The sequence below is a fragment of the Protopterus annectens genome, chromosome 8.part0, assembly GCF_019279795.1.
Source record: "Protopterus annectens isolate FY-2018-M chromosome 8.part0, PAN1.0, whole genome shotgun sequence".
Lineage (NCBI taxonomy): Eukaryota > Metazoa > Chordata > Ceratodontiformes > Protopteridae > Protopterus > Protopterus annectens.
Window position 1 is genome coordinate 1,917,666,733 of NC_056741.1, and position 25,308 is coordinate 1,917,692,040.

At 45.2% G+C, this 25,308-nt stretch overlaps 1 protein-coding gene across 1 annotated transcript in view; it reads left to right on the plus strand.

Moving 5' to 3' along the window:
* The window catches only part of NUDT21 (nudix hydrolase 21), a 704,082-nt gene that overhangs the window by 489,867 nt on the left and 188,907 nt on the right, over positions 1 to 25,308 (plus strand). The window contains exon 5 of the mRNA XM_044081417.1: positions 5,564 to 5,639. Coding sequence (XP_043937352.1) covers positions 5,564 to 5,639 — 76 coding nt within the window. The remainder of the gene's footprint in view (positions 1 to 5,563; positions 5,640 to 25,308) is intronic.

Below are 25,308 nucleotides of genomic sequence, written 5' to 3' on the forward strand. Positions count from 1 at the left end.
CAGTGGATCTCAAGGGCACGTACTATCATGCCAAGATCGACAGATGCTCCGGGAGACACCTGCGCTTTCAGTTAAGGGCCAGTCGCTACCAGTTCAGAGCACTGCTCTTTGGAATCACCACAGCCCCCGGGTGCTTACCAAATGTATGGCAGTGGTGGCAGCTCATCTCAGGCTGCAAGGCTTTCAGGTGTTTCTGTACCTGGACGATTGGCTCCCCATGAAGCATCAACTGTCAATGGCCACCAATTATACTCTCAGCCTCTTTCAGGATCTTAGCATCATGGTCAGTCTGCCCAAATCCAATCTTTCACTGTGCCAGAATCTAGAGTTCATCGGGGTTCAACAGGACACTGTGTTGAAGACTGCAGCACTACCTCTACACAGAGTTCAACTTATTCGGGATCAGGTATACCGCTTTCTAGTTTGGGAGTGTACAGCAGCCCACCTAATTCTACTAGTGTTAGGCTAGATGCTAGTTGCCATCTAGTTAGTGCTACTCACCAGGTATGACATGCAGGCCTTGCAGTGGACCCTGGCAGTTTAGTAGTCCACTCAGGCTCATCCCATGTCCATGCCCATTAGGATGACTCGTGTGCAGAAATCACCTTGCTTGGTGACTTCAGTCTCAGGACCTCACTCTCGGCAGACCCTTCTGTCCTCCTTCGCTCAAGGCCATGGTGACCATGGACGCCTCCCTGTTAAGGGAAGGACGATTCAAGCCACGTGGTCCCACACAGACCAAATTGCACATAAACGTCCTGGAGAGGAGTGTCTCATTTACAGGACTAAAGCAATTCAAACGGACAACATGGCGATAGTCTGGTACATCAACAAGTAAGGGGGAACACGGTCTTATCCCCTGTGCAGAGAGGCCATGACAGTGTGGGAATGGGCAATGACAGTGTGGGAATGGGCAATGACTTCCAGGTGCTTTCTTCTTGCAACTCAGATTCCCGGCACTTCCAGCGTGCTGGCCGATAAACTCAGCAGGTCTCTTGAGTCCTCACAAATGGTCCCTGAATCCATCAGTGGCACATAAGATATTCGACCATTGGGATCAACCATGCTGCGATCTCTCTGCTCCTCAGTCAACCACAAATGCAGCAGCTACTTTGCCCTGATCCTCCCTGATGGGAGGGTCACCCAGGGATGCTCTGGTTCACGGTTGGACTCTCCTAACTCCCAAGGCCTTGCAGAAATCCTGCCGCCTGAATACCCCTCTCATCCTTATTGCCCCCTTTTGGCCTCATCAGGCGTGGTTCTCCCGTCTTCGGTCTCATCTGAAATATCCTCCCTGGATATTTGATTCCATTCCAGATCTCATTTCCCATCCCTGGGGGCTTTCCCCTTCCCAACCTCCAGCCTTTTGTTTAACTGCTTGGTTCCTCCAGTTCCAGCGATCTTTTCCCAGTCCAGGCTCCCCTCTCTGGTGAAAAATATTATCTTAGCATCTCAGAAGTCATCTGCTAAGAAGGTGTATTCCAGTAAATGGAAAAGATTTTATATTTGGGCCAGACAACGAAATTTAGATCCCTTTTCAGCCCCAATTCCTGATGACATTTTGTTCTTGGCTTCTCTTTTTCAGGAATGTGTTAGTTTCTCCATGTTTAAACTCCAATTGGCAGTCATCTCTAATTTCCAGTTGAATGAGTGTCCCACCGTTTCTTCTACAGTATGCAAAGTAGTCTTTCTTCTTAGCTCTATCAAAGATCCTTCCCCACCATGGGATTTAACTCTGGTGCTGCAGTCTGACACAAGAGCCCACTGAGCCAACTGCATCTTGTGATCTTAAGTCTGTCTTGGAAGAACGCCTTCTTGGTGGCTATTACTTCGGCCAAAAAAGTTTCCAAATTGCAGGCTTTCAGCATTAAGCCCCCTTTTATGGTCTAAGACAAGGGTAGGGGGTTCCCTTAGGGCAAGTCATTCGTTCCAAAGGTGGCTTTGGAAGCTAACCTCAACCAATCTATCCAGCTGCTAGTTTTCTTCCGTAATTATTCTAATAAGGGGGAATATACTTTACATTGCTTAGATATCCATAGCTAGCTATGCTTTTATCTTAAGAGGGCTGTGGAATTTCAGAAGTTGGACCTGATTTTCTTAGCTTTTTCTAAAGTCAGAAAAGGTCTGGAAGTTGCTAAGGTCACTATTTCCAGATGGATTGCTAGCTGTATTTCCTACATTTATGATAGCACACATATGGAGCTATCCAGACCACTTAAAGCTCACTCTACTAGGTCTGTGGGTACGTCTTCCACTTTCTTTGCTAAGCTTTCTTTGGATAAGATTTGTGCTGCTGCTACTTGGTCTAATTCCCACACTTTTGTTTCACACTGTAAGTTGGATTTAGTGTCTAGGAACAGGGCTTCCTTTGGTTCCTCTGTGCTCCAGCATATCCTTCCCTTAGGTCACCCAGGGTTCATAGTAGCTAGGGACTCTGACCCATACGTGATGAATAAGGACATGGATAGCATCAGATAGTTATGTACTTTCACTCTGTGCTGTCCGGTGTCATTATTCATCACATTCCTGCCCTCCTTCCCCCTTCCTTCTGGGGACCTGGTAGAACTGGAGGGATGTTTCTTCTTGAGGATAGTCTCCTGGGCAGGCGATGCTGCCTTTTCCTTATCCCGCAAACTTGATCTGAGGGTTATAGGTAAGCAGAGGATTATGGGAAGGGGATGAGCTTGAGCTCTGGATCTGTCCATCAGTTGCCAACTCGGATCAGAGGTCAGATCTAAGACCCATCCGTGATGAATAATGACACTGGATGGCACAGATTCCAAGTTATGGTAAGTACATAACTCTCTTTGATGTCCCAGGCAATGTGTTTAGTGATGCATCTTTAGAGCCATATTCTCCCCTTCTCCCAGGAAACCTGACTGGTTCTGTTACAGCTAGGATTCTCACAGGTTTCTGTACAATGAACTCTTTGGTTGACCCAGCTGTGATGCCTCTTGCTTCCAGCAATGAATGCCTTTTACCTCCATTCAGGAAACTCCTTTCCAGTGGCTGGGAGAGTAGAATTTTTGACCAGTTTAGAAAGAGAACTTCTACTTCCTTAGCATTCAAAATCCTGAACATGTGCTGAGTTACCATCTGTCTCTGTTGGATATGTCCTAAGCTAGGGGAATTGCTGAGCAGGCTCTGACATGGGAGATGTTTGAGTTGTGACCTTTCTGATCAGTTTGCCTGGCACTTCAAGAAGTGTGGGTATGATGCAGTGGATATGTCTTGTGGGGCAGTAACTACAGGGTCAGTTCTTCAAATCCATTACTGGCCAAGGACATAGCCACTGCCAGACCATGTTGAACACAGTACACTGTTGGATTTGAGCTCCTCTTCAGACTCTGTCCCTGGTGATGGTGCCTTCAGAAGACTGAAGGAAAGAGGCAAGACTCTTATTTGTGAAGCAGCCTTTTTCACTCTTGTTCATCTAATTTCAGCAAAAATTACCTAGCCAAATCCTGACCTCTGTGTCCCAAACAAGAGAAGAGCAGGCACTGACATGTCTGGGTACAGCAGACCGTGACAAACAAAATCTGAAGCACTAACCCATATTTATACCCAAAGAAGCGACTTGAGATCCTTTTGAATCAGGCCATTCACATTTCTTTGTTTTTCCCTAAACGCCAAACAAGGGAAATCTGTTTGTGCATGGAAAATTGAGATTTCATAAGAGTGAAAGTCAGAACTTAGTGTTACTTGAAAAAGGCAATTAGGGGGAATCCTTTTAACAAGTAGCACTCTGTAATGGCTTGATGACTGCATTTGCTACTGCTAATCTCCCCTTGGTAAATCTGTACCAGGTCATATAAAGGTATATTCCAGTAGAGCTAATACAGCATTCCTCAGAGGTGTATCACCCAGTCTGTTTTGGAGCCAGCTATTTGGTCCTCTGTGCACTCCTTTTCCAAACATTGTAATCTAGGGGTTGCATCCAGGGGACAGGGCAGGATTTTCTTCTGCCATCCTTTAGGGTTTCATCTTTTAGGAGTCTAATCACTGCTGGTCACCTACTGTTCCAGCGCTTTGGTAATTTGAGTAAGATGGCAGCCGTGAATAGTACAGTTGCATTAGGAACTTGCCAAAGTTGTAGGTGACAGAGTACATTCATTGTTGTGTTCCATGTTCCCTTCTACCATCCTCTGTTTTCTATGAATGTTTTTCTGGGGTTTGGTACCCTATCCTGCCCTCCCCCATCATCCTTCCTGTTTCCATGTCAGGCCTCCTTCCTCTTAGGAACCTGCTTATTATTCCAGAAAGGGAGGTTGGTCCCTTGTGTGGGCCTTCTTTTCTGAGGGGACAAGTCCCATCTTTGAGCAGCAGTGCTCTGGTGCTTGTGGCAGCCAGCAGAACCACCTAGGGAAGAAAAACCTGTACAGGAGGGGGTTGTCTGCTCTGTTCTGCTCGCATCCTTTGTAGAGTGAAGTGGTTAAAATTGTGGGGTGTAGCACAAGGCTAGAAGGCAGACCAAACCTGGGACTATCTACTGGCAGGATTGCCCACTGATGAGGACTGTAACAGTGGATGCACTTTTAATATTTAACTGATTATATTGGATAGGCTTGCCTAGTAATCTCCTTTGAACATCTACAGTTGTGGTAAGTTCCTAACATAATTATAATTATTTATAATATAAAATTATTATTATAAATATTTTCTTATATCAACTAGGGGAATGCCTGAATTCCAATTTGTGATGCATGCAGAGCTTTCACTGTATTCCACAGTGAGAAAACCCAGACTGATTGTTAGAATGGTATTGTAATTTACTCTGCAATAATAATTGAGGTCTTCAGTTTCCTAACCTGAAATATTGGACAAGTTGCTGTACACATAGCTAAATGTTTAGTTATGTACAGTTATCTCCATGGCAAAGAGAGAGAGAGCATGAGCTATATAATTGGCTAGTTCATTGCACAGTCAGCAATATCTAATGTCAGGTGTCTCTGACCTATGATGCATGGCCAGCCCTGCAGTTTTTTAAACCTCTTACAGAAATGCTTACATTGCAGGAATTTGTATGCCAACTCGTAGTCATTTCTACACACCTCTGGCTAGCATTATTGCTTGGATGTGGCATCTTTGGAATGGCTTGGCTTTGGCTGGGTTTAACCCATATGGTTGTGCTGTTGACATTCCTTACTCAAGATACTACTTATTTGTTTTGTCAGGATTGTTTGGGCATATTTCCTGTACATAAACCCCTGGTTAGAGTAACATTAGTACAGATATACAATTTGGTGCAAGTTTTAGAAACTCTTGCAGCGTTTCACTTTTCTTGCTTTGATTACTTTTTCCTCTTTTTACAAGAGTGGAAAGGTTCTGCAGAAGAGCTTCCCGAGTATATATATATATATATATATAGTATTGGGGTGCATTAACAAATTGCGGCTTTTATATTTTTAATCTTGTAGTGCTAATGCCATGTTGTGAAGATATGACTTGTATTTCACAAGTTAATGATTTTCAGCTGTTCTTTGCTTAAAGTAACTTTAGCATAGTGGTGTTTTTTATATACTTAACTTTCCATTACTTAATTTGTATTGTTCCTTCCCTTAAGTATCCATATATTCCAGCTCATATTACAAAACCGAAAGAACACAAGAAACTTTTTCTGGTGCAGCTCCAAGAAAAAGGTAAGAGTCCTTGTGTAATACGCATACAGTTTAACATCTTAAGTTTTATTTGAAGTCGTGGGATGTTTCTTTTTTTTAAGTTGCATGTTTATAAGCAGTGTGATTATATGATGTTAAATGTTTTCTTTACACAGAGAGCTCTCTCTAAAGCATTTAGTGGCAGAATGCTAATGTAAATATTCTGAGGACCACCAAACAATGATCAGTGCAAGTGGTCACATTTAAAGTAGTTTACTAAGGTTTGTTTTACTCAGAGTTTTGTGTTTAGTTTTGGTGTATATGATATTTACCTTTATATTAGTGCACCCCCCCCCCCCCCCAGTTAGTCCTGTGGGACTGGTTGTGAATGACTTATGGTTGGTTGCGTGTTTTCTGTGAATTTTGTTTTTGCATACAGTGGAAATTTAGCACGGTTGTACACAGTCCCAGGCATATATAATTGTAGATTTTAAATGTAGAAAATAATTTTGGTTTGCATGAGTATGTAGAGAAAATCTTTATCAGCAGCAGTTTGTAGTACTTCAGCTTGCATTATTTGGATGGAATTTATAAATCTAATATCCAGTTGCTAGATTGAGTACAACCAAAATCCATTCCTCACATTTAATAAATATACTCTTTAGACTTCCTTTTCTGAAGGTTAGCCAGCCATTCCTTTTTCTGTTCAGCTTTTATGTCCCATCACTTAAGCATTTAATTTTTGTCTGCTCTACAGACTGATTCCGGCCTCTGTTAAACATTTGGTTATCTTAAGTGATACACTTTACCACTTTTGACATTGAATAAATGCGTTGTACTCTTAACCCCCACCCCAGTGCAAAGGCTCTATTTGACAGAAAGCCTTGATGACTTCACCTAACATTGTATGTCCTTCTATTCCCATGTTGCAGTATTCTGCATGTGGGTTTATCCCTTCAGTCTCTCGTACGTACAGCCAGTATTCAAAAGCTTTCAGTCCCTCTATGGTGCATCAGACATCAAGCAAGGTGGAGGAACATGGGCCATAAAAGTGATGTCAACACACACCAGCCCTCAGAACTTTTCAGCTGCCATTTGTACACCAGGTGATGTTCGTCTTTCACTGTTGCAGTCATCACATTTGGGTTATCTGTCTGCAGGTAGCCCTCAGCCGGCCTGAATACCAGAGTCTTTAGATTCCTGTGTCGGATGCTGTCTCTTCTTTCATGACGTCAAGTCATCAGGAGTATAAACCATGCAGCCGAAACCATTACATCAGTTTTTCTTGCCGTGCTGTGCCCGAAGCAGTTCGCAAAGTGCCAGTCGGCCAACTCCTGAAATTTTCGTTTTCGCGTTTCAGATCCGAAGTCTTCAAAAAAGATAAGTACCCCATTGGGGATCCTTTTTCTTGCTCCAACCGATGTCAGTAAAAGTTAACAATTGTCTTACCTGTGGAAAGCAAATACCTCATAGAGATTTTCATTCGTACTGCATCCCCTGTTTAGGCCCAGACCACGATGTCCCTCACTGTCTGTTTTGTGCCTTATTCAACCCCCGAATTATTAGTCGTCGGGCTATCTTTGCAGCATATTATTTTCATACTCTGTTTCAGTACTCCGAAATGGCTTCGTTAAGCCATCCGACTACCGATCTTCCAAAAAAAACTTAAGGATAAAGACAGAGACAGACTGCATAGGTCCAAAACTGCAGACAACGCTTCCATTAAGCTAGTCGCCACTCCGCCGGTACTCAGGCGCTTTCGCAGCCCCTGGTACCTGCTACTTCAGATTCAAAGGCCTCTACTGAGACCCATTCAGAGTCCAGTATGCTGCGATATGTTTTTTTGACTATGGAACCTGCGGATGTCTCTACCTTGGATGGGTCTGGAGCCGCTGTGCAGGCACCGGCTTCTGAGGGTGTATTCAGGCCTACAGACTTGCATTTTAAACCAACGCCATGGTCTTCATCCAAGCCTATAAACCCGCAAAACGCCTAGAAAACAGACGTCCAAACCGCAGGTTCAGGCCCATATGCCTAAAAAACAAATGCTTAGAATGGCTGAAGACCTTATTACCTTAATTAGGGGAAGTCGGCCTTCTCCCTCTGAGAGACCTAGAACTGATTTTTCCTTCTGATTCTTCTGATTAGGAATCTAATATTTCTCTTCCTTCTGATTACTAGGATTTGCCCTTATCTACCTATGAGGATTTTGATGCGGAGGATTCCATTCTCTCTGTTTCCCCTCCAAAAGATTTTTCTTTTGGTGAAACCTTGCACACTCTTAAGGAGCATTTCCGCTGGGAAAGCCAGGATTATTGACTCCAAAAATAGGCTTAGGGAATTCTTACTCCTTCCTCAACACAGGTCTTTAGCTATCCCTCCTGTTCTGGACATTGTAGATGATGCTTTCTTGGAATCTAGCCTTTCCCCAGACACTTTACCTCCAGCTCCCAGAAAACCTGACCGGTATTAGAGTACCTGACTCAAGTTCCTCTTCAAGAATCCTACTGCGGATCCAGAGACCATTTCCCAAGGACCAAAAGGCATTAAGGCTACTGCTGCCAAAAATCCTACCCCCTCTGATAGAGATTCTAGACCCTTAGACAGATGGGGGTAAGAAGGTGTACACTTCTGCTACTTTAGCCATTAGGGATTTAAATTGCCAGTTTCATATCTTAGTGTCAGCAGCATATTATGGGACTACTTAAACAGAAAATGATGTTTATTCCTGACTGTGCTGAACACAGAGTTACAGGATTTAATGTATTCTGCAGAACAAGTTGGTAAACATACTTTGCAATGTGGTTTTGATGCTTTAGAAGCATCTTGCAGGGCTGATGTCACTGGGTCTGTAGTTAGAAGGCATGCTTGGCTTAAGGTGCAAAACTTGCCAGATCATGTTAGCTAAATTACTGGATGCTCCCTTAAACCAAGACCGCTTTTTTTGTTAACAAAGCAGAAGTCCTCAAAAAAAATGGAAGAAAAAGCTAAATCGATGCTAACTGTTAAAGATTTCCTACAAGTACAGCCTCCCAGATTTAGTAGGCATTGGCCTTCAAAGAATTGGTCCTTTCCAGTCTCTTCCAGGCCTTCTCAGTCCAAACCCAGGAACCAGCAGACCACCTAAGTTACAGTCTCAGGCACAGGCCTAGGCCGTGGGGGCTCCCACTTCCAAAGCAGGTAGTAGTAAGCCACCCCCCTACGGAAAAATGACACAATGACTTAACCTTAACCCTTCCAAGCCCTGCTCAACTGCCTGCTCCCTTAGGAGGAAAGCTCGCCTTGCATACAAAAAACTGGGAACTCGTTACCCAGGACAAATGGGTTTTGAACATAGTTTCCAAGGATACAGATTCCACTTCCACACACTACCAACCCCAAACAGTTGGCCAGACCTACTCCCAAATCAGTGGGCGGAGGCCCAACAGCAGGTTCTCTCTCTTCTAAGTATCAGGTCTATTCATCCTCTCCCGGCAGAGCAAAAGGGACAAGGTTTTTATTCAAGGCTTTTCCTGGTTCCCAGAAAAGACAGCTCCTGGTGTCCTATCCTGGACCCCTCTATGCTAAACACCTTTCTAGTAATCCTAAAATTCAAAATGCTAACACTTCAACAGTTTCTTCCTATGCTAGGCAAAGATGCCTGGATGGCGACCTTAGACTAGACTTAAAGGAAGCTTACCTGCACATTCCAATAAGGGAATCTTGCAGGAAATACCTACGCTTCAGGGCAGGCTCCATGCACTATCAGTTCTCTGCGCTTCCCTTTGGCTTATCTACTGCGCCCAGGGTATTCACAAAGTGGGTAGCCCCAGCCATTGAATTTTGCAGGCAGAGAAATATTCAAATATACCCATACTTGGACGATTTTCTGATTCAGGCAGAAAGCTAGGACTTGCTATTACAACATCTGGCATTCGTAAAGAAACTTCTAACCTCACTGGGGTACACCATAAATGAAAAGAAATCTCACCTAGTACCCTGCCAAAAGATTGTATTCCTGGGAGCAAGCTTGAACACGACTTTTCAGATGGCTTTCCTCACTCCGGAGAAACAAGTTTATTTGACAACCTACTTCAAACTATTGGCCACAAAACCCCAGCTATCTGCATGCAAGCCCTGGAGTTCCTGGCCACTTGCATTCTACTAATTCCATATGCAAGACTGCATATGAGAAAACTACAATGGTATCTAAAAGGCCTATGGTGTCAACATTCTCAGGACCTGGAATCAATGATTCCTGTCATTCCTTGCATAAAGACAGAGTTCCTTTGGTGGGCAGAGGCCTGCTACCACAACAAGGGGCTCCCTTTCTCTCTGCCCCCCAAACTCTAACAGATGCATCAGACTATGCATGGGGGACTCACTTGGCAGGGCAGTCCATTCAGGGCAAATGGAACCTGAGACAGATGCACCTAAATATCAATCAAAAAGAAATGTTAGCTGTACAGAATTCCCTGACAGCCTTCAAAGACCACATTCTTCCAGGACAACTATTGGTAAAGACAGACAACACCACAGTCATGTGGTACATAAACAAGCAGGGGGAACCCACTCATACCCTCTCTGCAGACTAGCCATGGCTCTGTGGAACACAGCCTTGAGCTACCAAGTGCACCTACAAGCTCAATTCCTGCCAGGCAAGCTAAATTCACTGGCAGATGACTTGAGCAGAAATCTCATGGACCCACACGAATGGAAACTAGAACCAAAAATATTCAACCTCTTGAACAAATGGGGGGACTCCAGAGGTAGACTTGTTTGCCTCCCCTCAGAACTACCAATTGGACATTCTGCACAAGAACTCCCCACAGTCAAGCTTAGAAAGTGGATGCCCTGTCCTTTACCTGGGAAAGCCTGTCTGTTTATGGCTTTCCCCCTCTGCCTGTCCTCTTGAAGGTTCTGCTAAAGATCAAACAGGACAAGCCAAGGACAATACTGATTGCACCAGTCACGCCAGCATTGGTACCCATCTTGCGCAGTGTGACACTGCTGGAACCATGGCACCTGCCTCAGACCCCTTCCCTGCTCTCCCAGCAGGCGGGCCAGATTCTGCACCCTCAGCTTCAAACCCTGAAGCTTGCAGCCTGGCTAATTCCTTGAGCTCTCCAATAGCATCCCTCATTAAGCAGGTGTTGGATGTCATTCTGGAGGCAAGGAGGCCTAGTACTAGAAAATCCTATGCTGAAAAGTGGAAAAGATATTTTTCCTGGAGCCAGACTCGGGGGATGGGCACAACAGTGCCCAGCTTACCTCATATTCTTCAGTACTTTAACAGAAATGCTCCACAAGGGCCTATCCTTCTCGTCAATTAAAATCCATGCCTCTGCCATTTCAGCACATTATAATACTGAACCACCCCTCTTCTCTCACCTCCTCCTAAAACAGTTCCTTAGAGGGGCCAAAAATGTAAGACCCCCAGGAGAGCCCCCACTCCAGCCTGGGACCTTAACTTTGTATTGGAAAAGCTCACTCTCCCCCCCCCCCCCCCTTTAAGCCAACTGCAACAGCAGAGTTGAAATTCCTTTCTTGGAAAACGGCCTTCCTTCTAGCCATCACTTCAGCAAGAAGAGTGTCTGAATTACAGACCCTTTATTATCTTCCATGCAGACAGGGTTTCCCTCAGGACCATTCCTTCCTTTATGCCCAAGGAGGTGTCTAGTGTGGCCCTAAATCAGTCCATTCATTTGCCTACTTTTTCCCTAATCACAAAATAAAGGAGAACGAATACTGCACTCTCTGGACTTGCACAGACAACTTAAGATTTTATTTGGACAGGACTACGCCTCTCAGAAAATCTGAACAGCTGATAGTTGGCTTTGCTGCAGGCGCAGAGGGGAAGACCATTTCAAAGCAAACCATTTCCAAATGGATAGCCCATTGCATTCATTTCTGCTACAAGTGCCATGGAAAACCAACCCCACAGGGGATAAAATCATATTCCACCAGGGCTGCATCTACCTCTGCAGCTTTTCTCAGGAGTCTCTACCAGAGACATCCTAGAAGCTGCTACCTAAAGCTCTGTACATACCTTCACCAAGCGTTACCACATGCCTATTTTTCTAAATCCAGTAACAAAAAGGCACAGCATGACCATCCATGGATGGTCATGCTGTGCCTTTTTGTTACTGGATTTAATTTTGCTGTTCTACACCCGTTTCCTGGACTTTGTATTTTTTCTAAAACCAGAGTTGGTTTTACCACTGCAGTCTTGCAGGGCTTAATAGCTGGCCCTAAGGCTCTCTAACTTTCTCCTCCCTTCCTTAGCTTTGGGAATCAACCCAAATGTGATGACTGCAACAGTGAAACAGGAAGAACATAGTACAGTTGTGTACACTTACCATAAATGTAGATGTTTGAGTTTATTCACTGTTGCAGTCCTGGTTACCCTCCCTCCAGCCCCCTGACTTCTTTTGGCTCTGCATTTCCTTCTTGTTTGGTATATTTAATTTTTTTCTAGTGTATTTGCTTTTTGATGGAGGTGTACCATAACATATTGCTTCCCATTGTGGGGACAGCCGACATCTGGGGCACGAAAAACTGATGTAATGGCGTCGGCTGCAAGTTTTATACCCCTGATGACCTGATGTCATGGAAGAAGGGGACAGCAACCAATGCAGGACCCAAGACTTTGTTAATCAGGCTGACTGAGGACAACTTGCCAGCAGATAACCCAAATGTAATGACTGCAACAGTGAATACACTCTAACATCTACATTTATGGTAAGTGTACACAACTGTTCTTTCCTGCTACCCCTGACGTCGCTATCGTTTTTGAGATAAGTACCCTGTTTGGGGAACCTTTAAGTCCTTCCTTATTGTAACGTTGCTTGTTAATGTCATCCAGAAAGGGAAGGTCAGTGTGGATGCCAGATCCCTCATAAGGACTCCCACGACAAGTGTTTGATGTTCTTCATCTCACATTGCTGCAGTCCTTACATATGGGTAGTCCGCTGTCCTCGGTCGGCCCGAATACCAAAGTATAAGGCTGACGTCGGTCAAGGCGCTTAAAACTGACATCAGGACGTCAGGGTACAAAAGCGCATGACCGACGTCATTTCCTCAGTCTTTTTTGCCGCATGGTCCGATGCAGAAGCAGCGTTGCAAGTGCCGTTCGGCGTTCTGAAATTTTTCGAATTCGGAGTTTCAGACCGAATCCAAGTTGGCTAAGTACCCCGTTGGGGAATATTTTGGTTTTTTCTTGCCTCAGTGTTTACCGGATGTCAGAAAAAGTGAATAACTGTATTTCTTGTGGGAAACAGATACCGCATAGAGATTATCATTCTTTGTGTATTCCTTGTCTGGGGCCTGAGCACGACGTTGTTGGGTGTCGCTTTTGTGCTAGGTTCAATAAACGCACTATTAAGCGGAGGTTAGATTGTGCTAGGCTGGTCTTTGGGAAGCGGTGCAATTATAATATGCCATCGGATTCTCCGGCGCCCGCTTATGCGAAGAAGCGCAAAGACAAAGCAGTTAAACCCAGGCAAGATGAGTCGTCTGTTCCGGACGCCGGTTCTTTAGAGGCTTCAGTGGAACCGGTGGTTCCGACGGAGACCTCTCTGGTGTCTCAGGGGGAGACTTTGATTTTGCAGGAGGTGGTCTCTCAGGAGGCAGGTCAGGCTGAAGGGGCTTCTCAAGTTACTGTACTCCCCTCCCTTCCTAGGGTGGTTAGGCCTTCTCCTTCTGTTTCCAAGGCTTCTCCCAGAGGCAGGCCAGTTTTAGCTTCTGTTGGTGTCACTCCTAGTTCAGCAGGGTCTGTGCCTAAGAAGCACATGCTTAAAATGGCAGAAGATTTGATTACTCTGATTAGGGGTTCTTTGCCCCCTCCTGATAAGAGGCCTAGGATGGAGCCAGAGTTGGGAAGTTTTGAGCAGGCTTCGGATGTTTCAGAGTCTTCAGCTGAAGACCTGCAGGAGTACTCTCCTTATTCTGATTCTGATGCAGATGATTTCACTCCTGCTTCTCCTCCAGAGGATTTTTCTTTTTCAGAGACACTTCATTCTATGAGAGAACATTTTAAGTGGGAAGGTCAGGACTTCTCGGATTCTCGGAAAAGGCTTAGGGAATTTTTGCTGTTACCCCAGCATAGGCCCTTGGCTATACCCCCTGTTCTGGATGTTGTGGAGGATGTGTTTGCAGAGGCTTCTCTTAATCCTGATTCTTTGCCTCCTGCTCCTGTTAAACCGGATAGGTATTACAGGGTGCCTGAGGCTCATAAATATCTTTATAAGAGTCCTAGGGCGGACCCAGAAACTATTAGTCAGGGACCTAAGGGTGTCAAGGCCTCTGTTGTAAAAAATCCGGTTCCTCTAGATAAAGAAGCCAGAGCTTTGGATAGATGGGGAAAAAAGGTCTATACATCTTCTACCTTAGCTATGAGGGCCTTGAATTGCCAGTTTCATATGTTGAAATATCAAAACTTTCTTCTTTCTCAATTGAAGTCTAAGGTGGATGCTCTGGCGGAAGGCATTGAGTGTAAAGAATTACAAGATTTGGTGCATGTCTCTGAACAGGTGGGTAAGCATTCATTACAGTGTGGTTTTGATGCTGTGCAGGCCTCGTCTAGGGTGGCTGCCACTGGCTCAGTTCTTCGCAGGCACGCCTGGCTGAAGGATCAGAATTTATCTGACCATGTTAAGACAAGGATTTTGGATGCTCCTTTGCAGTCTGATGTGTTGTTTGGTTCACCTGTGGAGTCAGTCTTGAAGAAAATGGAAGACAAGGCTAAGTCTATGCAGGCTGTTAAAGATTTTTTGCAAGTTCAGCCTCCGAAGTTTAGTAGGAATTGGCCTGCTAAGGGGTGGACGTATCCTTCTTATGATTCTCAGTCTAGGGGTAGATCTAGACGTGGTAGGGGGAGAGCTCAGAGTTCTTTCAGGCATAGAACGGGAAGTTCACCTGCACAATCTTCGGGTGAGGGCAGGGGCCAGTCCTTTCGTAAACAGGCCCAATGACCTACCTTTTCAGCTGCCAGATCCTTCTTGCCTGGCAGCACCTTTGGGAGGAAGGTTAGCAGTCTTCAAGGAAAATTGGATGTTGATTACCCAGGACAAATGGGTATTGGATATCATACACAAGGGTTACAAGTTTTATTTCCATACCTTGCCTCCTTTCAAAGGCATACCGGACATTCCTCCTCAGCAAAGACTAGAGGCTCACAAACAAATTTCTCTGCTACTTCAAATAGGGGCCATACAACCGGTCCCTCTGCCAGAAGTGGGCCTAGGATTTTATTCTCGCCTGTTTCTAGTACCAAAGAAAGGAAACACGTGGAGACCAATTTTGGATTTATCTATCCTCAACACATATCTGGACATTCCCAAGTTCAAAATGTTGACGTTACAACAGCTTTTACCTCTGCTGGGCAAAGATCACTGGATGGTGACTCTGGATCTCAAGGAGGCTTACCTTCATGTTCCTATCAGGCCCAGTTGCAGGAAGTATCTGCGTTTTCGGGCTGGGACTTCACATTATCAGTTCTCTGCATTGCCCTTTGGCTTATCTACTGCCCAGAGTATTCACGAAGGTTCTGGCTCCAGTGGTAGCTTTCTTCAGGCTAAGAGGAATACAAATCTATCCTTATTTGGACGATTGCCTGATTCTGGCCCAAGAAAAGGACGAACTTCTTCATCATCTACAGTATGTGATGGCAGTGTTAAGATGCCTGGGGTATTCTGTGAACGAAATAAAGTCCAGTCTAGTACCCTCTCAGGACATGTGCTTTCTGGGTGTGAGACTGAATACAGCATCCCAGATGGCCTTTTTGACCCCGGACAAACAAAAGAATCTTTCTCTTTACTTCCACCAATTGTCTAGTCAGTCCAGGCTGACTGCAAGGACAGTCCTTCAAGCCTTGGGGTTCATGGCATCTTGTATTCTGGTACTTCCCAATGCCAAACTGCATATGAGGAAGCTACAATGGTATCTCAAGAATGTATGGACACAGCACTGCCAAGATTTGGACACTGTCATTCAGATAATACCTTGCATTCAAAAGGAGTTTTTGTGGTGGGCTCAGGAATGTCACCTAAACAAGGGACTGTCTGTGACCCGGCCAGAGGCGAGTCAGATTTTAACGACAGATGCCTCAGACAAAGCTTGGGGAGCTCATCTAAATGGAAAATGGGTACAAGACACGTGGCCTGCCAGACTTCAACATCTACATATCAACTTGAAGGAGATGTTAGCAGTCCAATTTGCATTGATAGCTTTCAAGGATTTACTTCTTCCAGGGCAGGTGTTGATTCAAACAGACAACACAACTGTCATGTGGTACATCAACAAGCAAGGGGGAACGCATTCTTATCCTCTGTGCAGACAAGCAATGATTTTGTGGGAGACTGCTCTCAGTTTACAGCTACATCTTCAGGCAAGGTTTCTGCCAGGAGCACAGAACTCCTTAGCAGATGTGTTGAGCAGACAAATTATGGATCCCCACGAGTGGAAATTGGATCCTCATGTATTTCGGAAATTGACAGTGTTATGGGGAACTCCAGACATAGATCTGTTCGCTTCTCCACTAAATTACCAGCTGCCAAAGTTTTGCACAAAAAGGTTTCATCCCACAGCTTGGAAAGTGGATGCTCTCTCATTCAATTGGAGCAATCTTCACGTGTATGCCTTTCCACCTCTGCCTCTCCTCCCAAAGGTACTCCTGAAGGTCAGACAGGACAAGCCAAACATGATTTTAATAGCTCCAGATTGGCCTCGACAGCACTGGTACCCATTACTGAGAAGTCTGGTACGGGAGCCTCCATGGCCTTTGCCTTCGATTCCTCACCTGCTGTCTCAGGAGAACAGTCATTTACTCAATGTCAAACTTCATTCTCTACATCTGACAGCCTGGCATATTCTGTTTTAAACCCTGGAGGGTCTCAGCTTCCACAACAAGTTTTGAATGTTATTTTGGAGGCCAGAAGGCCTAGTACAAGGAAAGTTTACGCAGATAAATGGAGGAGATTTTTATTTTGGAGTACAGCAAAGGACTTTTATGTTTCTAAACCTAATTTAAGTGTTGCTCTTCAATACCTTACTGAGTTATTGGACAAAGGTTTGTCCTTCTCCTCTATAAAGGTTCATGCTGCAGCAATTTCTGCTCACTATGACTGTGACCCACCATTATTTTCTCAGCCTTTGTTTAAGCAATTCCTTAGAGGGGCAAAGAATATAAGACCCCACGTAGAGCTCCTACTCCTGCTTGGGATCTCAATTTTGTGTTGGAGAAACTCACTCTACAACCTTTTGAGCCTGCAGCATCAGCAGAGTTGAAATATTTATCATGGAAGACTGCTTTTTTGTTGGCCATTACCTCTGCGAGAAGGGTTTCTGAATTACAGGCCCTTATGGCAGTTGAGCCTTTCTTAATTTTCCACAAGGATAGGGTGTCTTTGCGTACTAACCCTTCTTTTATGCCTAAAGTGGTTTCTAGTGTGGCTTTAAACCAAACTATTCATTTGCCTACTTTTTATGCAAACCCCAAAATAAAGGGAAAGGATTTTGCACACTTTGGATATACACAGACAGTTGCGATATTATTTGAGCAGAACTAAAGGGTTCAGGCAGTCTCAGCAGTTGTTTGTTTCTTTTGCTTTGGGTTCTCAGGGCAAACCTGTTTCAAAACAAACTATTTCTAAGTGGATTGGGTTTTGTATTGCTTTCTGTTATTCCCATCATGGTAAGGAGATTCCAGCTGGGATTAGGCCTCATTCCACTAGGGCTACTGCCACTTCTACAGCTTTTTTAAGGGGGGTGGCTACTAAAGATATTTTGGAAGCAGCTACTTGGAGTTCAGTGCATACTTTCTCTAAGCATTACCACCTTCCACTTTACTCTAAATCTAGGGCTGGATTTGCCACTGCTATTTTACAGGGCATTTTGGCAACGCCTAATGCTTTATAGTTTTGCCATCCTCCCTTACCTCTGCTTTGGGATTCTACCCATATGTAAGGACTGCAGCAATGTGAGATGAAGAACATAGTACAGATGTCCTTCATGGATGCATCTGCAGTCATAACAACTGGGTTGTCCTGTCGTCAGGCAGCCCTTCAGTCGGCCGGATTCCAAAGTCCGGGTCTGGCTTCGGCTGATGTCGCACTTCACCCGACGTCATCTCTGCTGGTCTCCGGGTATAAAGGCATCAGCCGACGCCATTTTCTTCAGTCTTTCTTGCCGCATGGCGCCCGAAGCAGAAGCTATTCGCAAGTGCCGGTCGGTCGGATCCAGAGATTACTACTACCGAATACTACTTCGAAGACTTCTAAAAGCTAAGTACCCCGTTGGGGACTCTTTCTTGCCTCAGCCGATGTCAGAAAAAGTCAATAACTGTTTAACTTGTGGGAAACAAATACCTCATAAAGATTTCCACTCTTACTGTTTGCCTTGTTTAGGCCCAGACCACGACGTAGCAGCCTGTTCGGCCTGTGCTTCCTTCAACCGACGAACGCTTAGGCGCCGGTCGGAGTTTGCTGAACAGTTTTTCGGTTCAGATTTTGCGTACATTATGCCGTCGGATCCTCCGACTACCCAAATTGTTAAGAACGCCAAAAAAAGACCGACATCGCGGTCCACGGTTTCGGCGAAACCATGGTTAAGCAAACCGCGAGTGTCTCGGTTTCGGCCGCAAACCGAAAAACTGATCAAAGCACAGCTGAATCTTTGACTACTTCTGAGGTTCCTGCTACCTTACTTGAATCGGCCTCTGAAATTTTACCTACTACAGTGGTTTCTAGTGAATTATCAGACACCATCCCTTTGGATGTCTCTACCCCAGCACGTGGTGCTGCTAGGCCTCCTGCAGCCATGTCCATTAAGGCTTTTGCCAGGGCTAAAGCAGCCAAGTCTACTAAATCAGTGCCTGTTAAACCCCCCTCAACCAGGCCTACTTCTAGTTCACAAATGCTTACTCTGGCAGAAGATTTAATATCCTTAATTAGGGGATCTCAATCTCACCCAGACAGGGCCTCTCAGCGCCCAGAGAAGAGACCTAGGGCAGAGCCCCCCGAGCCTGTGTCCTCTGATGATTCTGCGGATGACTCGGATATTACAGACCAGCCAGAGGCTCCTTTCTCCAATTATGAAGACTCAGATGCTGAAGAATCCATTCCAGCTGCTTCTCCACCAGAAGAATTCTCCTTTGGGGAAACCTTACATGCCATGCGAGAACAATTCCAATGGCAGCATCAGGATTTCTCAGATTCCAGAAAAAGACTTAGGACTTTTCTGCACCTTCCACAACACAGGCCCTTAGCTATACCTCCTGTTCTCTCTGTTGTGGACGATGCTTTTAATGATGTCTGCTCTGCACCAGATTCCTTACCTCCAGCCCCTGCCAAACCAGACAGATTTTACAGGGTACCTGACACTCATCATCATCTATACAAGGCCCCACTTGCAGACCCCAAACTATATCCCAGGGGCCTAAGGCAGTAGCCTCGACCACAGCAAAAAACCCTATTCCTTCTGAAAGGGAAGCCAGGTCTCTAGACAGATGGGGCAAAAAAGTTTATACCTCAGCTACTCTCTCAGCTAGAGCTTTAAACTGTCAGTTTCACATGATACAATACCAAGAGTTTATGCTTGATCAGTTAACTAAAAAAGTATCCTCTGATGACTCTATAGATAAGAAATATGTATTAGAAATGGTAAATAACATACAACAGGTTAGTAACCATTCCTTAAAATGTGGCTATGACGCACTGGAGGCTTCATTTAGATCAGCCATGACTGGCACAGTGATAAGAAGACATGCATGGCTGAAGGAACAAGTCTTACCGGATCATGTTAAAGCTAAGTTATTAGATGCTCCTATGGATAAGACCAGTTTGTTTGGTACACCTGCCCAGCAGGTAATGAAGAAAATGGAAGAAAAGGCAAAATCTGTTCAAACGGTTAAAGATTTCTTGCAGGTTCAGCCCCAAGGTTTAGCAGGAACTGGCCTGCCAAAATTGGTCCTTTCCTGACTCCACAAGATCCCAAAGGGGCAGGAATAGACGTTCCAGAGGCAGAAACCAATCCAGAGGAGGTGCCTACAGAGGGCGACAGTGGCAAGGTAATAACAGAGGCACAGACACAGCCACTACCACTACAACAGCACAATTACAGTGACTTAACTCTACATCCGCCTACCAGGGAACAAATAGCAGCCCCATTAGGCGGAAAATTAACCTTATTTTGAAAAACTGGCACTACATCACAAAAGACAAGTGGATTTTGCAAACCATAGACCAAGGTTACGGTTCCACTTTCACACTTTACCAGTCAAAAGAGGAATGCCAAACCTGCCTCCAAATCAAAAAACAGAAGCTCTATAGCAGATAATGCAATTAGCGAAGATGAGAGCTGTGGAAAGAGTGCCAATAACAGAACAAGGCAAAGGATTTTACTCCAGACTATTCCTAGTTCCAAGAAAGGAAAAAAGTTGGAGACCTATTCTCGACCTGTCCACCTTAAATACATACATCATTGTCCCAAAATTCAAAATGCTGACCCTACAGCAACTTCTTCCCATGCTGGGCAAGGAGTGTTGGCTGGTAACTCTAGATCTCGAGGAGGCATACCTGCACGTCCCCATTCGACCAATTTGCAGAAGATACCTCAGATTTCTTGCAGGATCGGAGCATTATCAATTCTCAGCATTGCCCTTTGGCTTATCTACTGCGCCCAGAGTATTCACAAAATGCCTGGCATCAGTAATCGCCCACTGCAGACTACAGGGAATCCAAATTTACCCATACCTGGACGACTGCCTGCTACAAGGGGACAACAAAAGCAAGCTGACAACAGATTTACAAAGGGTCATTTACTTGCTACAAGCACTGGGGTACACAGTCAATTTACAAAAATCAAGGCTGATACCATCCCAAACAAGGACATTCCTGGGAGCGGAATTGGACACTGTAAAACAAATGGCATTCCTAACCGCAGAAAACAAAAGAACTCCTCTTTACTTCTTGGCTCTAACAAAACAGAACAAGTTAACAGCAAGAAAAGTCCTGCAGGCCTTGGGCTACATGGCATCATGCATAATCTTGGTTCCACATGCCAGACTACATATGAGAAAACTACAGTGGTACCTAAGGAATTTATGGTCCCAACACAGGCACAGCCTAGAAGCAGAAATTCCACTAATCCCATGCCTAAAACAGGAGTTCCTATGGTGGGCTCAAGCATGCCAGTCAAACCCAGGCCTACCTTTTCACAGCTATCAAGCAAGCCAGACCATCACAACAGACGCCTCAGACCTAGGATGGGGGGCTCACATGCTGGACAAATGCATACAAGGATTGTGGGCCTTGGGATCAACTCCAACTGCACATCAACCTAAAAGAAATGCTGGCAGTAAAACTGGCAATCCAAAATTTCAGACCATTTCTCAAAGAGGGCCATTTGATGATAAGGACAGACAACACCACAGTCATGTGGTACATCAACAAGCAGGGAGGCACTCATTCATACCCCCTATGCAGAATGACTTTGGAGCTTTGGAACCTGGAACTCAGCTACAACATCCAGTTACAGGCAATATTTGTACCGGGAAAGGACAATACTCTAGCAGACATATTGAGCAGAACCACATCGGGTGCCCACGAATGGATGCTACACCCGGACATCTTCAAGACCATCTCAAAGAAATGGGGAAGGCCACATATAGATCTATTCGCTAAACCTCTCAATCACCAGCTCAAAAAATTCTGCACAAGGACATTCCACCCACTTGCATGGAAAGTGGATTCGCTCTCCTTCAGCTGGAAAGGTCTAACAGCATATGCATTTCCACCTCTTCCCTTGATACACAAGGTATTACTAAAAATCAAGGAGGAACGTCCAAGGATAACCCTGATAGCTCCAAACTGGCCAAGACAACACTGGTACCCATTGCTGAGGAGCATGTCTCGGGACAACATGTGGCCAATACCCTGATGCCTTTGATGTTAACTCAGAACAACTACAGCATCATGCATCCAAATCTAACAACGTTGCAACTGACTGCATGGAACATCACATAGCAGCAACTAACCCAGAACTTTCCCAAAGGGTTAAAGACATTATCCTTGAAGCCCGCAGACCTTCAACAAGAAGGAACTATGCAGGAAAATGGAAAAGGTTTGTCATTTGGAGCACCGAAAGAGGAAAAGATGTGTCAATTATAGATATGGCTAACATTCTGGAGTATCTGGCAGAGCTTCTACATACAGGCCTGTCCTATACCTCCATCAAGATACATGCATCAGCTATTTCAGCAGAATACAGCTTTGATCCACCTGTCTTTTCACATCCTTTACTCAGGCAGTTCCTCAGAGGAATCAAGAATGTAAAACCTCCAAGGAAACCACCATTGCCAGCTTGGGATTTGAACTTTGTGCTAGAAAAATTGACACTGCACCTTTTGAACCAGCAGCTACAGCGGACCTACAGCATCTATCGTGGAAAACTGCTTTCCTACTGGCAATAACCTCAGCAAGGAGGGTCTCTGAGCTTCAGGCCTTAATGGCAGTACAGCCCTTCCTAATCTTCCACCAAGATAGTGTCCATGAGGACTAATCCTACGTTTATGCCTAAGGTGATATCCAGAGTGTCTTTAAACCAGGCAATCCACCTACCTACCTTCTTTCCCAACCCACAAAACAGAGGGAAAGAATGCTGCATTCCTTGGATGTACATAGACAGTTACGCTACTACCTGGACAGAACAAAAATAGCAGAAAAACTGACCAGCTTTTGTAGCCTATGCAACAGGAAGGGAAGGAAAAGCTATTTCCAAACAGACAATCTCCAAATGGATAGGAAATTGCATACGATTCTGTTACTCCTTCCATGGAAAACCAATCCCACAGAACATAAGGCCTCATTCTACAAGGGCAACAGCCACTACCACAGCCTTCTTACGAGGAGTGGCAACCAAGGACATTATTGAGGCGGCTACTTGGACCTCCGTGCATACATTTGCCAAGCATTATAACTTACCTTTGTACTCCAGATCCCGAGCAGGGTTTGCCACTGCTGTGCTGCAAGGGATCCTAACCACACCATAATCTAATTTTTCCTCCTCCCTTAGTTGGCTATGGTATTCTACCCAGTTGTTATGACTGCAGATGCATCCATGAAGGACATAGTACAGTTTTGTACCTACCATAAATGTAGATGTCCGAACTGGATAGCATCTGCAGTCAGGATTACCCTCCTCCTTCCCTCTGTGGTACTCCTAGGGTATTTACCCTCCAAATAGCTAGCTAGTGGGGGGAGTCTATTATGGTGTATTTGTTTGTATATATGTACATACATGCTTATTTTTTGAGTTTGCCTTCTATCCTTTTGGAAACATTGGCATTTATCCAAAAATTAGCCTTCCAGGAAGGGCAACTGGCATCTGGGGCAAGAAACACTGAAGAAAATGGCGTCGGCTGATGCCTTTATACCCGGAGACCAGCAGAGATGACGTCGGGTGAAGTGCGACATCAGCCGAAGCCGGACCCGGACTTTGGAATCCGGCCGACTGAAGGGCTGCCTGACGACAGGACAACCCAGTTGTTATGACTGCAGATGCTATCCAGTTCGGACATCTACATTTATGGTAGGTACAAAACTGTACTTTTTGTACCTACCATAAATGTAGATGTTCGAAGATCCACATTGCTGCAGTCCAATTTACCCTCCCTCCTTCCCCTCTGTTGTTGAAGGTGGTGGTGTAGTTTGTGTTGTACATATTGTAAATATGGTTAGTGCACGGGTGGTTGGTTAGTTTTTGCTGGTTTTTGGCTTTGGCCTTTCTTGTTAGGGCCTTCTGACATCTGGGGCAAGAAAAGACTGAGGAAATGACGTTGGTCATGCGCTTTTGTACCCTGACGTCCTGATGTCAGTTTTAAGCGCCTTGACCGACGTCAGCCTTATACTTTGGTATTCGGGCCGACCGAGGACAGCGGACTACCCATATGTAAGGACTGCAGCAATGTGGATCTTCGAACATCTACATTTATGGTAGGTACAAAACTGTACTTTCTGTTTAGGTAGAGCTCGCGACTATAAGGCTTGCCTGATTTGCCAGGCATTCGTGCCGAAAATTCTGCTTAGCCGGTTGCACACGTTAGTTATCTTGAAACCAACGCCTGAAGCATCTTACACTTAGAATGGAAGGTCTTCCCGACTTCCCCCCAGCACTGCCTAAAAAGTAGGCCAGACCTTTGCGGCCTTTGACTTCTGCTGAGCCTCATCCATCCAACTCCCAGCCTGTGGCTGACATGGGCATGGTTTCAGGACCGGGTTCTGGATCCAGTTCTGCAGAGGTCGTGGGTACCTCTAAGGACCATCCACAGACGAGAACATGTCCACCGAGGCTATACCGGCACTGCTAGCTGACACCCGGGGGGGGGGGTGGGCAGTGATTCATGGGGATTAGTCGGAGACATCTGTTCCTTTACAGTCCCCAGTTTCTAGGAAACCGGCCACCACTCTCTTAAAAAGAAGGTAGAAGAGAAAACATATTACTCCGTCTTCTGAAAGCATGCCTGTCTGGCAGGCCTTCAGTCAGAGCCTGTTTAGTACCTTTATGGCATTGAGGCTTACATCTTCTTTCACCTCCACACCTCCTCCTCTCCTAAGCCATAGGCCCATGCATATACAGACCAACTGCCTAGGGATGAGGAGGTTCTTTCAGACTCCTCTGAAGAATCTCTCTCCTACAATTCACAACTTTCATCTCCTTTGGGATACGGATTCCCTGAGGAAGAGTCCCTGGACCCTAATTCCCCAGTGGAAGATTTAACACTTAGTGAGTCCATTACAGGATGAAGGAACATTTCAAATGGGGTTCCTCCGAAGTGTCTGAAGTACAGAAGAGGTATTACGACTTCATTCAAATGGAAACACCTAGCACATTTGCTGTTCCTCCCAGCCTTCCTAAATGCCTTTTCTTCGGCATCCACTAATCCTGATTCTCGGCCTCCTGCTCCACGCAGACCAGATAGGCTGCACAAAGTACCAGACGCTGCTAAGCACCTGATCAAGTGGCCCCCAACTGACCCAGCCACCATCTCTGTGCCCACTGATGAAGCCACCAAATTATTACCCACAATTACTATTCTCCCTGTTGACAAGGACAGCAAGACCATGGCGAGAATAGGGAAAAAGATTTATACCTCTGCTACATTGGCCTTTAGAGCCACTAATTATCAGACCCATATGGCTAAGTATAACCTTATCTCTTTTACAATCTGCCACCAAACATTTGGCCGATATTCCAGATTCCCCTGCCAAAACAGCCCTGTCCTCCCTTCTGGCTTTTACATCTCAAGTCACTAGACACCCCATTAGGTGCAGCTATGATACTGCTGCCGAGTCCTCTGCTAGGTTATCAGCATCCGGCCTACGCAGATATTCCTAGCTGCCCCTACAACCTCTGCCAGATGATTTTAGGTCCAAGTTCATGGATGCACCCCTGGATAATGCTGCACTTTTTGGATCTAAAGTATCAGATCTCTTTAAAATCACTGCAGCAAATGGGCAAAGAAGTGCAGGACCTCGGACATCTCCTGGTCTCACCAATTCCTAAGTTCCACCAGAACTATCCTTCCAAAACACAATTTATCAGGAAACCATCCCGGCCTAACCCCAGTGGCACCAGGAAGCAACTTCCTATGTCTAGATCACTTTCTCCATCTAGCCAGAGGTCTCCCTTTCAGGACATGGCAGCTAGCGTCTGACTACCTGCCACCTCTGCCTCC